Source organism: Varanus komodoensis, unplaced genomic scaffold (genome assembly GCF_004798865.1).
Source record: "Varanus komodoensis strain SLA01 unplaced genomic scaffold, ASM479886v1 scaffold21, whole genome shotgun sequence".
In the NCBI taxonomy this organism is placed as follows: domain Eukaryota; kingdom Metazoa; phylum Chordata; class Lepidosauria; order Squamata; family Varanidae; genus Varanus; species Varanus komodoensis.
Window position 1 is genome coordinate 19,511,226 of NW_025335589.1, and position 12,890 is coordinate 19,524,115.

General features: G+C 39.1%; 1 protein-coding gene across 2 annotated transcripts in view; it reads right to left on the reverse strand.

The window, feature by feature from the left end:
- Nucleotides 1-1,023: 1,023 nt before the first annotated feature.
- Nucleotides 1,024-12,890, reverse strand: part of AGA (aspartylglucosaminidase) — a 14,194-nt gene continuing 2,327 nt past the window's right edge. Inside the window, exons 2-10 of one of the 2 annotated variants that reach the window (XR_006414798.1) lie at nt 12,363-12,516; nt 11,417-11,529; nt 10,523-10,635; nt 9,481-9,598; nt 7,022-7,097; nt 6,158-6,265; nt 5,683-5,816; nt 4,831-5,055; nt 1,024-3,835 (exon numbers count right to left, since the gene is read on the reverse strand). Coding sequence is in view for 1 of the 2 variants with exons in the window: in XM_044430799.1 (XP_044286734.1) it covers nt 4,955-5,055; nt 5,683-5,816; nt 6,158-6,265; nt 7,022-7,097; nt 9,481-9,598; nt 10,523-10,635; nt 11,417-11,529; nt 12,363-12,516 (917 nt within the window). In the remaining variant the exon portion in view is untranslated. Of the gene's footprint in view, nt 5,056-5,682; nt 5,817-6,157; nt 6,266-7,021; nt 7,098-9,480; nt 9,599-10,522; nt 10,636-11,416; nt 11,530-12,362; nt 12,517-12,890 lie in introns of both variants that reach the window. The other variant, XM_044430799.1, reaches the window with a different exon arrangement.

The window sequence follows — 12,890 nt, forward strand, 5'->3', positions numbered from 1 at the left end:
AATTGTTCTGATATTAGATATAATTACTGAATTTTGATTATTTTTAATCTCTATGAACAACCCAGCTTTTGTCACTAGGCAGTAAAGAAACATGACGAATGAATGACAGTTTTATTACGTCTACCCAGTTATTAAGTACATTGTTGGCTTCTGAGCTTTCTGAGCTTCATATTAAGCTGAACTCCAAAACAGGTTTCATAACTCTGGCTTGTGATAGGATTGTATCACAAGCCAGAGGAGTATAATCAATTTCTTTATATATCTGTAAATAAACTGGTCAAAATTAGGGGTAAGCCATGGAGGACTCAGTCCTATCCTCTCCAGGCAGATGTGTGCCTGTATCCGAACTTCGCAGCTTATAAGCAGCCAGAGCAAAGTGCATTGGCAGCTGCATCCATTGCAGCTCACACCCATAATTTCTTTAGATGCCTGTGGTTGGCTGTCTAGATTTACTTCCAGGAAGGGAGAATGGAAGCAGCTAAGGCACCAGGTATAAGTAGTGTAACTTTGCATGTGCAGCCTTCTCCTCCTCTTGCTCCCAGCACACCTTCTCCAAAACCCAGCTGCAATCTCGGGGGACGGGGCACAGTTTTTTCCACACCCATTGTGCAAGGATGGGGTGGGTGTTCAGCCTTTGGAATTGCAGCTCTGAGTTCATAGGAGCTGGGACTCTGAAGGATCTTATGGCTTCCCAGATAATATTGGAAAGCCCATAGGATAGCACCCTGACACTTTCACCATTAACTTTGGAAAGGTTCAGTCAGCCACCCACAAAGCTCACTCAGAGGCTGAGAATCAGAAATATCGGCATGTAGTTGGTGGGGGGATCCACCATGGTTTTACCAAATGCTCATCTTTGATTTCATTCCTTCAACAGCTTTTATCATTTTTCAAAATTTGCCATAATCTTGAGATCTCACGTGGAAGACTAAATATTCAGAATGTATTAATAGCCAGTTGGCTCTTATTAATGTCTCGGCATGGCTCACTATGTTGCCCATCCACACACTACAAGACAACTTGTAAGATATGATGCACATTTATTTATTTGCTGCATATTTTTGATTATGCTGTTACATGACATCTGTTATCTACAAGGACAAGGGGTATTAAAGTATTTCACTACATGAAAAATAAAAGGGTGCTAAAAATATTTGACTGCATGAAGTTATGTCTAGTTGGGTGGCAGGAGGCGGAATAGTGATGTACTGTCTAAATACAGATCTTCACACACTTGTTTCATGTAAAGATGCAGGGCTGACTTATTTTTCTCACTGATTCATGAAACAGATGATATGGCCTTAAGTTATTGCTTCCTGCACTTTGCCAATCAACACAACTGACCAGTTTGCATTGAAAACATTGGGTGGGTTTGTAGACTAAGCCACAGCAGGTTGGCTTTTGCTCAGCAGTGCAAGAGCACCCAACAGACAATTGAGTTTGCTATGGTTTTATTTCTCTAATGCCCAATAACCAAAGCTCCTTAGGCAGCTTAAAAATGTTTGGCAAAAGGGGGCACTATCTAGTGCAAAATTAACACGAGTAATGTACACTGCACTAGCATAAGGAATCTCCTGCAACAGCAATAGTGTTAGTGGACAGAATGGTTTTTCCAGGTAGTCTGGTCTGTCAACTAAAAGTACTGCTGTTAGATATCCCCTCCAGCAGTGCAAGAAAATTTATTCGTGTAAGCAATTGTGTTGCATTTTTGCCAGAGAATAATGAACATTTTAGTTTGTTTGACAAACTGGCACAGGGGATTTTTCTAAGAAACAAAGAATGGTCCAAAACACTGAAGCAACTGCTTTTTTTCTATTTCTTACAGAGAACCTGACTTGATCTCTGTCAAAGAAAAATGCCTTTAAATGTTCAGGTAGAACTGATGAATTGACCTTTTTGAAACAATTTAGTTATCGCTGTCAAATAAATAGGACAAGAGAAGAATCAACTGGGAAAAAAGCGTTCTTTAGACGTCAAAGCATCAAAGCAGTAGTTCTGAGCTCCACACATTTAAAGATTCAGCCTCTACATTTGATAAGCCCCTATCTGTGCATATATGTCTGCACACATTTGTGCAGGAATACACACACTTTCAGCCATTTTACAGGAAAGGCTATTGCTGTCCAGGAGCAAATAGTCACAAGGCACCACACCAGCAATGAACCAACTGGTGCAAGCTACAGCCCGGGCCACAGTCAATGCACCCTGGAATGCTGTTTTAGGGAGTGCTAGACAGCAATGCGAAGGTTAACTCCCACCAGTTAGATTTAGCTACTGGAAGGTGGCCCCAAAAGGAACTCTGAATTAAGACTGCTTCTACAGAAGCATCGGTGGGTCTGCCTGCAAAGGAAAAGTTAAAAGACTCAGGAAGTATTATTTCATTTCTATAGCACGCAGTTGCCAAAGCTGTCTGGAAACTTTATAACAACTCATAAAACCAATACAATGGAATATCATACAAAACACAAACATTAAAAAAATTAAAAATGTAAAACATCATAATGAAGAGTAGACTTGTAAACACCTGGAAGGAGTAATCTACTCAAGACCTTGAATATCCATGTAAAGGACTCAACATAAAGGACTTAACCCACTGCTAAAACAAAACAAAAAACAAAACCACGGTAAGATTCCTTCAAGATGGGCCTCAGTGGAAAGGTCATTTTATAGGATGCCACTAGAGAAAACCTTCCTTCTTGTTGTTGCCACCTGATTGCTCCTTGGAGCTGGCACTTGAAGGGAGGCCCCAGAGGTTGAACATAGTGTTTGGGGAGTTTACAGTTGGGCGAGCTGTTCTGTCAGGTATTGTAGCCCAAGCTCTAAAAGGCCTGACAGGGTAAAACCAGTACCATGTCTTGAACTTGGAAGAACAGATACAGCCAATGCAAGCAGGTAAGAATTGGTCAAATACATTCAGGCCTATGGGTCCCAGTTATTAATCTGACTGCAGCATTTTGCATAAACTGCAGTTTCTAAACAGTCTTCAAGGGTAGCCTCAGTAAAGTGCATTTCAGTAATCCAGAGATTAGTAGAACACAGATTAGAAATTCCTGAGCAGGTAGGGCTGTAGCTGGACCACCAGCTGAAGCTGGCAGAAGGCAGTCCATACCACTGAGGCCACCTGAGCTTCAAGTTTTAAAGATGGATCAAGAACACCTAAACTATGAATCTGCTCCTTCTAGGGAATACAACCCCATCCAGAACAGGTTGAACACCCTCCATCCCAATTAACAGCATCTCAATCTTGCCTGGATTGAGCATCAATTTGTTAGACTTCATCCAGTCCATTGTCCAGCCAGGCATCTATTTCGCACATTCGGAGTAGATCTTTTTATCACCATCAGTGTTGTCAAGTAGATGTTAAACAGCATGGGGGGACAGAACAGACCTGAGGAACTCAATGCTGAAGAATCAATGGGGCTAAATAATATTCCCCAAATTCTGCCAGTCTTCCAAGTAGACACACAACCACTGCAATGAAGTACCCAGCACTTCCAACTCAGACAAATGCCCTAAAAAGATACCTCGGTTGATGGTATCCAATGGTATGTCTTTTCAGTGCTATATCTGGATGTATTATATTCTACTCTAGTCTCAGCCATAACTTGCAGTTTGATTGACAGGAATTTATGCAGATCCATAAAGATATGAAAAGAGAAGCATTTCAGGTCTGGCATTATGAGGGCCAGTGTGCTGGTTTTGCACCTGAGCAAGGATGATCCAATGTTGGTCTCAGGTCAAAAGTGATAACACAGCAGCAGTAAGTCCTGGAATCAATACTGAGAAGTAAGTTTCCAAATATGGTCCTATGGCTTGAAATGCTCAGGAAGGAAGCCTAAACAGCCAGAAATAAGGAAAAAAAATAAACCAGAAGCTCAGGAAGGATACTGATCTGGCAGTTATCATATCTTGCTTTTTCCCCCATGTACAAGGCTACATATCACAGTGCACTCCACTTATTTCAACAACACTGCAATGTAAGTTAAGCAGAGTGATAACTGGCTCAAGGTCATTCAGTGAAGTTTACAGCGGAGTGTCAGATGTTAGCAGTTCTGTAAGTGATCTTGGCAATGTTTAAGAGAAAACAAAGGAATAAAACATATTCCCAACACTGGGTGGGGAGCACACTCTGACTCCTATTTTTTGTTCAGAATCATTAGTATATTTTAATGGTTTTTTTAAGTCCTCATGTATTTTATGGAAAACACAAGTACAACAATGTTAAATTAAAATAGTCCTCCCAGGGTGCCTATAAATTCAATGTTCGTATGTTTGATAGAGGGCTTCTCCTGCATGAGATGCTGAAAAAACTGTGGGGCCTAAGAGTGCACAACAATATATAAGGGTTAATACCAGTTAATGAAATCCTGTCTGATCAAATGATTTTTTTCTCCATGCTTGAAAATGTCTTTGTACTTGTTCCTGAGAATCTGTCATAATCGAAATGTGTCCTATTTCAGGAGTTTCCAGCAATAGTCTTCATTCAGGTATAGGAAACAGTGCTTGAAAAGTTGGCCGAAATTCACTGAAGAAAGTGATTTTCTGTTCAAAGTTGCTTGACCTGACACATTCATTTATTCTCTCACTCAGATGGCAGCCAGCTTTGGCAGAATTTGAGAAAAAACTTGGCAACTTCTCGAATTAACTGCTTTTGTTATACCATCCAGTTTAAGTTTTCTTAAATGTCTTGGCAAATACAAGACAGAAAAGCTTAATTTGACAGGTAATAATATTATCCCCTCTAAACTAAAAAGGAAAGCTATGTGTGCAATTAATTTTTGTGCAAATTAAGCTACACAATTTTTAGGCTGAAATTCTGTGCTTGCTTACCCTGGACTAAACCCTACTGATTTCAGTGGGGCTTCTTTCTGAGTAGACATGAATAAGATTGCATTGCAAGTCTTCATTTCTTTCATGGTATTAACTTCAGATACTGGTGTTAAGAGGGGAAAAATCAAATGCAGTCCACTATTTTCTCAGATGGTTGCCTCAGATTGGGATTAAAAGCCATAAAGTGAAATTGTGTGAATCCTGGAACTTTATTGCAAGCAGCACCTGTGGCAGGAAGGGGAGATAAGACAGTAAGGAGTTCAAACTATGAGAGTCACATTAATCTGTCTCATCGTACTTTTAACATCTGAAGAATTCTGCTATTACTTCTACTACAATTGTGTAATTGTTCTTTTATACCCTTAATTAACCCAGCACTGGGATATCTTTAAGAAGGCTTTTTTTACTTTTGAAAAGAAAAATGTCTCCAATCAGCACTGTGGACTTCATACCCTTAAAATATAATTCAAAGTTTAGTATACTTTGTTTCAATTTCCATCTTAACACTGGAAACTGTAATGAGCTTTTGCATCTGTAATCTGTCAAACACAGAACTGTGGGAAATTAAAGATAAAAGAACTGCAATAAGCAGTCTAACCCAATAAGCCATATCGATTAGCAAAATGATACATCTAGGTGATCCAAGGGTTGACTAATGAGATACCCAGCATGAACTTTGATCACTTTGAAGATGAATCTCAGTTTGATGTTATTTTCCAAGATGAATGTGAATATTTCATTTAAACACTTTCATATGAATCATATTCCTACACAGGCTAGTGTAACCAATGGATGTAAACACAATCAAAGAGCTGCTTACTTTGCATGGCTTAAAATACAAAAAACACATACCATAGCTTCCGGTTGTGTTGGCACAGATAACAGCACCAAAGAAGTATGGGTCATACTTCTTAATTCTAGAAATCACATTTTGGCAAGCCATTGCTGGATCCATTCCAGTACGCATATATTCCACTGCTTGATAGCTGATGTAAAGAAAATGTATAGACTAGTACAAATGTTCTCAAATTGGTCAAATGAGCATTGTCAAGTTTAAAAAATGGCAGTAATTTTTAAAGCTTCATTGAAAACAAAGATGTAAGAAAGATGCTAAGTGATCAAGGCTGACATACTTTTACAAAAATCTATTGGATACACAGGAATTAACCACATTCGAGTTTCTGCCATTTAAAAAAAATTAAACTGGGAACATTCAGTGTGTGGAAGTGTCAAGATGATTGGTTACAGATATCTGATTGGTTACTGTTAGTTTCAGTATCAAAAATACCACAACGGAGCCAGTAGGAAATCTGCAAAACATAAGAACCTGGGCAAGAAGCGCATCATAACATCCCCATCTCCAGTGGCGGCTGCAGCTCCTGCTGTACTGTCAGCATATGCTCCAGCTCCAGCAATTGGAGAGTCACCGACACGTCTAATGTTAATTAAATAAAGAGAGCTGGTCAATGAGGGCAGCTTGCTATTTTCCATATAACTGTAACAAAATACTTTTAAGTCCTCTTTCTCATCCAGCTTATGGCTGGATGATACCTCCTCAAACTACTGGTGGGAACTGCCATACAAAACAACAGCAGGAATTTCAATCCATTCTCCCCAGCACTGAGTTTTCTACATGGATGAACATGCACCAGGGCAGTTGTAACTCCGGTTAGACACTGTATGAACCAATCACAAGTTTGCTATCTTAATAATTTTGAAGTAGGCCTAGAGATAAAACTACCTATTGCATTGCTTCTTTTCATTCTATTCAGTTGTGAGGCAGGTCTGATTTTTATTGGGACCCCTCAAGTTTAATTCTTCATTTCTCAATGGTGTATTTACCAATAACTTACTCATCAAACATAGTTACAGGACTTAGAAAAAGGTCCCTATTGGGATCAGTGGATCCAAAGAGGTGGTGGACACCATGGGATGATTGCCAAATAAAACTACACTCTGTAAAACTATGCACATACCCCCTTTTAACAGACACAACTGTTAAAATGGGGTATGTAAGCAAGCATGCACATACTGTTTTCCACAATGCTTTTCTTCTAAATTATGTAACAGTCATTCTGGTCATAGGAGCAATGCTACTACATAGCAGTGCATACTATCATCACCTGAATTAAAACAAGGATAACACATTTTGTTCATATGGAGCTGATATTTGTATTGCAATAATACAAACCCCTGGATTTTATGGTCTGCCCCATTTGTAGATGTTCCTGCCACAATATGTCCGGTTTTACCAATTACAATCATGCCTACAAATAAAAACAAGAGGGATACTTAGAAGAGGATGGGGATGGTTTTGCTTAATTTACAAAGATCCTGTTAGAGCAGCCATTCTTCAAAATGGACAGTGCTTCAGTCTAAGAGTTCTCTTGGTGAAAAGGCATTGAGCAACCGCTGTTTTACTCACATAAAACATGCTGACGGAACCAGCTTCACCTAGGTCTTCCTCCCTCAGGCCTCTTAAAGACAAAACCCTTCACTATTGGTACAGCTCCACTCCAGCAACTCTCCATTACATTTAGAAAAAGAGTGTCCTTTCACTGAAGGGAGATGATCACTGAGATTGCTGCCTGCCAGATACATCTACATGATTTCAACCAAAAATATGGGGACAGATCCAGCTTTTGTGCATGTAAAGTTCCATTCATGGGAGTTCTTCCACTGGAAGAAGAGGAGAAAGACAACCTTAGCTGATTCCCCCTTGTTCATGTAGTCCTCTGTCAAACTGCCCTGGAAGTTCAGGGGACTCTCTGAAACAGGATGGGGGTGGCACTGGGGGTTGTAGAGGGAACTGAGAATGTGTAGAAATTGCTCCCTTTTCTCCACTGGATGTTGAAAGAGAATGAATGCTTCCATTTACTGAAAAGACAACCTGGATATAACACATGGGCTTTGGTCACCAGGCTTCAGAATGGAAGCATTGTATTCAATTTCAAGCATTGCAAAAAAGCAGATTTCAAGACACTTAAGCCTTAATTTACAAAAATATATCTAGATCATTCATGCAAATGGATAACAGGTGGCAGAGAGTCCCATGAATGTAACATTAAATCAAAACTGCTAAGCAGTTTTTGAATGTTTACATTCAAATATTTGCCAGGTGGGCAGTTTGCCCCCACAGAGAAAACGCCTCATCCATGCTATGCTGTCTTAACTAAAGTTCTGCTTGTTTCTCTGCACAGTGGCATATCTTGTGAAAATTGCTGTTGCAGATTAAATTGCTGGCTCAGGCAAACTGCCAAGGTGGAAGTATTCATGAGGACACACCTTTAGATTATCAAGAACTTTAGCACTTGACATTTTAAAATGCTAATTGCTTAATGATGACAAATTTAATCATCACAGTCAAAGTGTCTCCTTAAGTGTCTGTCTATGAGATTTAGGCTCCTAAGTCACTTAGGTGCTTGTGTAAATTCTATATTTAATTGCTATGCAGATGGTAGAAACTGCATCCAAACAGAGAGACAAGTTCTTTCCCCTTTCATCTTTAGTTCATTCTATAAAACTTGATGCTGAAATTTGACTATATGAGATCTTCCAGGTCTATGAAGTTGTGGAACAGCTGGTAGAAAAATTGATTCACTGGAAAAAATAACTGCTTTTGAAACAATTTCTTCATTAACATGGGGTACTCTTAATATACTTTCAAAAAACTAGCAAGCAAAAAGTAAATTGTTCCTTCTTGAAAATTAAATGGCTCTTTAATTACAAAACCTTAAAACAAATGTAACAAAAACCCTAGCAGGCAAGGTTATTTAAAATTTATAACAAACTAAGTTAAAGGTGTTTCAACAGAGAAGTCTTCATTAATGTCCTAAAAATATCAAACCAAATCCACAGGCTTTGGTTCTCATATGCAAAAAGTGAATTATTCAGACTACTCTGAAAGACGATCCAAAACAAAAAGTTGTTCCTCCACATGAACACCAGAAAAAGCTTTCTAAAAACAACTGCATTTTCCATAAGGTCTCTTTTCTTCTTCATTCATACCCGGAGCCCAGAAGTCCTGAGAACAAAATGCTAAGAACCTGATTCTAGAATTACGCAGGGTGCTATACGCCAAATAGCTACAATAAGTACCAAATAGTTTTGGAAATATGTGTTACAGCAATGCCATTCAACATGTAACCCTCTGAATTCGTTTTTTGCCATCTAAGTCTTATGCCTGGGCTTGCAAAGAAAGGCTGATGTGCCACTAAGAGGTTGATTGTGCATCCTACCACAATCTCATTCTTTTCCCCGCTTCTGGAATGCTCAGCAAACACCAGCTCTGAGGCAGGTACTCTAACCTACACCAGAGTAGGTTAATGCAATTTTAACTGCAGCCAGCATGGAAAGAATTGCATCAGCTACAAGAATGAAGGGAAGATTCTCTAAGGTGGATTCCCAGCTTTAACCTTCGAGCATATTTCCAAGGGCAGAGGTGGAACTCCAATTTCTCCAGCTAAACGGAGTCTAATAGTCATAGGATCACAGCCTGAATCACTTAGATTGCCTATGCATTTGCGCAAGAGAACATTCCAAAGAGACTGTGCCCTTTATCTTATTTAAAATTACTGACACTAAATTTGGGAAGCATAGTATACAACGAATAAGAGTACTACAGTATGAGTAACTGCCAAGAAAGTATACCAATAGTATCATGATTGTGAACTTGTATTTTTCTCTCTGAGGTCTTCTGTTCTTCTTTACTGAACTCTGCAGCCGGTTTGTACGGCCCACATGATTTTGAAGCATCTGGTGTAACATTCTGAAATCAAAGTTTCATTCACATTAAAATCCTTAAGAAAAACAAAAGCCATTTCAAAGAAACCTGTATTCCTTTCCCTCTCCAGCAGAGTTAAAAAATAGAACTAAATTATCATACTAAAAGAATAATATAAGCTGCTTGTATATGCTAAGGACAAAGAAGTTTCATCAAAGGCAAATTACTGTTGTTCACACACTTTAAACAAAGAACAGACAAAAGCATATATCTCAATTTAGAGTAACTCAATAGTGAAACACTTCAGTCACAAACCCCTTCCTCAGATCTCATGTTGTTATGTGATTTGCAAATGTGTCCTAAGATGAATAGCCAGAAGAGAAATAAAATGCATCAACATTCTATGTGGGAAAAAAAGCCCCAGCATGATGATATTTCTTACCACCTACAGCTGTAATTTAAGTACAGTTCTTCTCATGCCTTATGAACAAGCCTACACATTGTGATGAGGCAACTTTAAATACAACCACACGGTTTGCTTCTGTGGTACTGAGCTTCAGAACTCTACTTGCTTCCACCTCAGAGGCTCAAGTAACACCTCAAGCAAACTACAAAACCCCATCCTCTTTCTTACCACTGGTGGCTCAATTAAAGTAACTAAAAAGAGTTTATTTTAACCCCAAACTTCCCCTTTCCATCTGTGATCTTGGAATCTTTCTTTCTTTCCATCTACAGGCTACTGTAGCCTGTATTTTCTCCAGGGACAACGCACATAACAGAGCCAAGAAGGTGGCATTTGCACACACAAAGGAGGAGGAAAATAATTTGGCACAGAGCACAATTAGCTTCTGGTTTGAAACCGAACAACATCGATGGAGCGCTAAAAATTATACACTGTCTTTTTCCATCAGAAAACAAATAATACAGCCACTACGTAAGCTTATGAAAACAACAAAAGTTGCATTCCACCTTCCAGAAATTTGGCTGGCAGCTTCGATTAAGCCACTTCAAGTATACTGCAAGGGAATTCTGTGTAGTCAAGTCTTCACTCTGAAACCCCATGCTTTCTGCAAACAGTGATGCTATGGGAGGAGAGAAAAGAGAGTCCTTGGCTAGTTAGTGTTCATGTATGATCATGACATTTATTAACATATGTAGACCACCTATATCTGGGGCACGGAGCTTCACGTGCAGATGCCAAATCCAGTCTTCTAGCCCCTTCTCACAGCTTTGTCCACATTCCCTTGACCACTGATTCACTGGTTTCCCAGCTTTTGAACTGTTACCCCTCACTCTTAAAGGTTGAAATTCCTCTCCTAGGGCTCAACTATTGGCAATGAAAGCTGTGAATTAACACATGCAGGTACTTTTTATGATTTGGCTTTGGCCTTAATGCCTTTGGCTTCACCGAGCACTGGAATGTGACTTCAAGAACCTTTTTGAAATGAAATTCAGCCCTTGTACCAAAAACAGTTTCTAATCCTGATCTACACAAATCTTAATCATGGAATCTTTAAACCACACCATCATGCAACGACCAGTTCCAAAATGACAGACTTCACTACTGAGTTCATCATTGAACACCACAACCCAATGCACATTTAACTGGGAATAAATGGCACTGAGCTCAATAAGTAAAGAGGCTCAAGAACAGATTGGGTGGTGCAGAGGACCAAAGCAGCTACAAAACTGATCTAGAATACACTTGCTATAATCCATTTAAAACACTGACACTTCTATCCTGAGTGAAAGTAATTAACTTGCCACTAGCACCCACTGTTGTCAAAGGAACTCAGTCACACTGGGGTTAACATCTCTCACTACTGCATAGTATATCTCAAAAAACCAGAATGAAAAAGTTACCTGATTCTCCAACCAATAAGGTATGCCTAGTATGTTCTATCACTTTTCGTGCTACACCAATGGCATTTTTAATGCGTCTGAGATCTGCTACTGCTCCAACTTGCATAGTGTTACTGCATCAAAGAAAAAGAAAGCTGTGGTGAAAAGTTCATACCAAAAATGCAGAATACATAGTACATGCCTTATCTAAGAACAAATATGAGATTATTCAACAAACACAGGCTGCTCTTCAAATGTGGTAACTTGCAATCCCATCAGGCTGCTTCCATTATGTTGCATTTCTGGCTACAATCTGGATAGCCATGTGCTTCTACTCTTAGCCACTACAATGGGCAACATCCTTGCAATGTACAAATCCTGGAAAAATCAAGAAATCTTCGGTAAGTAAAGTTTCTATAGGAAAACTGCTTTTTAGGCTAATGAAAAGCTGGTCTACATCAACTTCCTCCCCTCTTGAAAACACTTTCCTTACTATATCAAAGGAGGGAGAAGGTTGTTCACCACTATATGAAACAAAAGAAAAAGATGTTCAGCTTGCTCCACATTCATGCTTCTAAAATATTTAACAGGGTATAATACCAGTTTCAAAACATTCTAAGCCAGGTACACACATACCCACTATCCTTAGGATACTCAATTATATTGTACAGCATTCTGGAGTATCATCTGATCTCACAAAAGACTTATTAGTATACTGAATGCATATTTTATACATATACTGAGCACCCCATCCATATTTCTAGAGAAACACATGGACCTCCTCTATTAGGTGTCAATCAACATGTTTTTCAACCAAGAATGAAGCAGGCACATAACTATCTGCTCCACTGAAGTGAATGGGACAGATCCTGCACATAAAGAGGCCAATGCATGGCCTCAATAAGACTCCCATGCCTATAAGAAATTGCTGGACTGGGAATGTATCTTTTCCATGAGGATTTCTTACCCATCCATTATCATGGCATCCAATGTTGTTTCTCCATGTTCATCAGGATTTCCTCCATACCCCACACTACCATCACATTGCTCGATTTCACACTGGCCACAACCTTTCTCTACAGCATCTAGTTCAGAACCTCCAGCTTGTAGGGTACTCCAAGCTGCATCAAAAACAAAAACCTCATACAGTGAACTATATGACATTTTGCCTCACTGTGTACAATCCTATTCTTAAAAAATACATATAAATTCCATTTCCATTATTAGCATATATAACCCAATGCAAATATAACAGCATTCTTATAAAGATGAAGTCATGAACAATTAGATGGAAAAGAGCAGAATCTTCTAAATGTCTAGGCAGAAGTGCCACTGAGTTCAATGGGGCTTACTCCCAAGCAGGTAAGCACGAGAACTGGAGCCTAAAATCAAAATGACAAGGGAATGCAATCTCAGTTTCAATGCACTTGAAGCTGGGATGGCTAAAAATTAACAGCCAACTGGAGAAAAATTCATTCTATAATTGCTTGCTTTT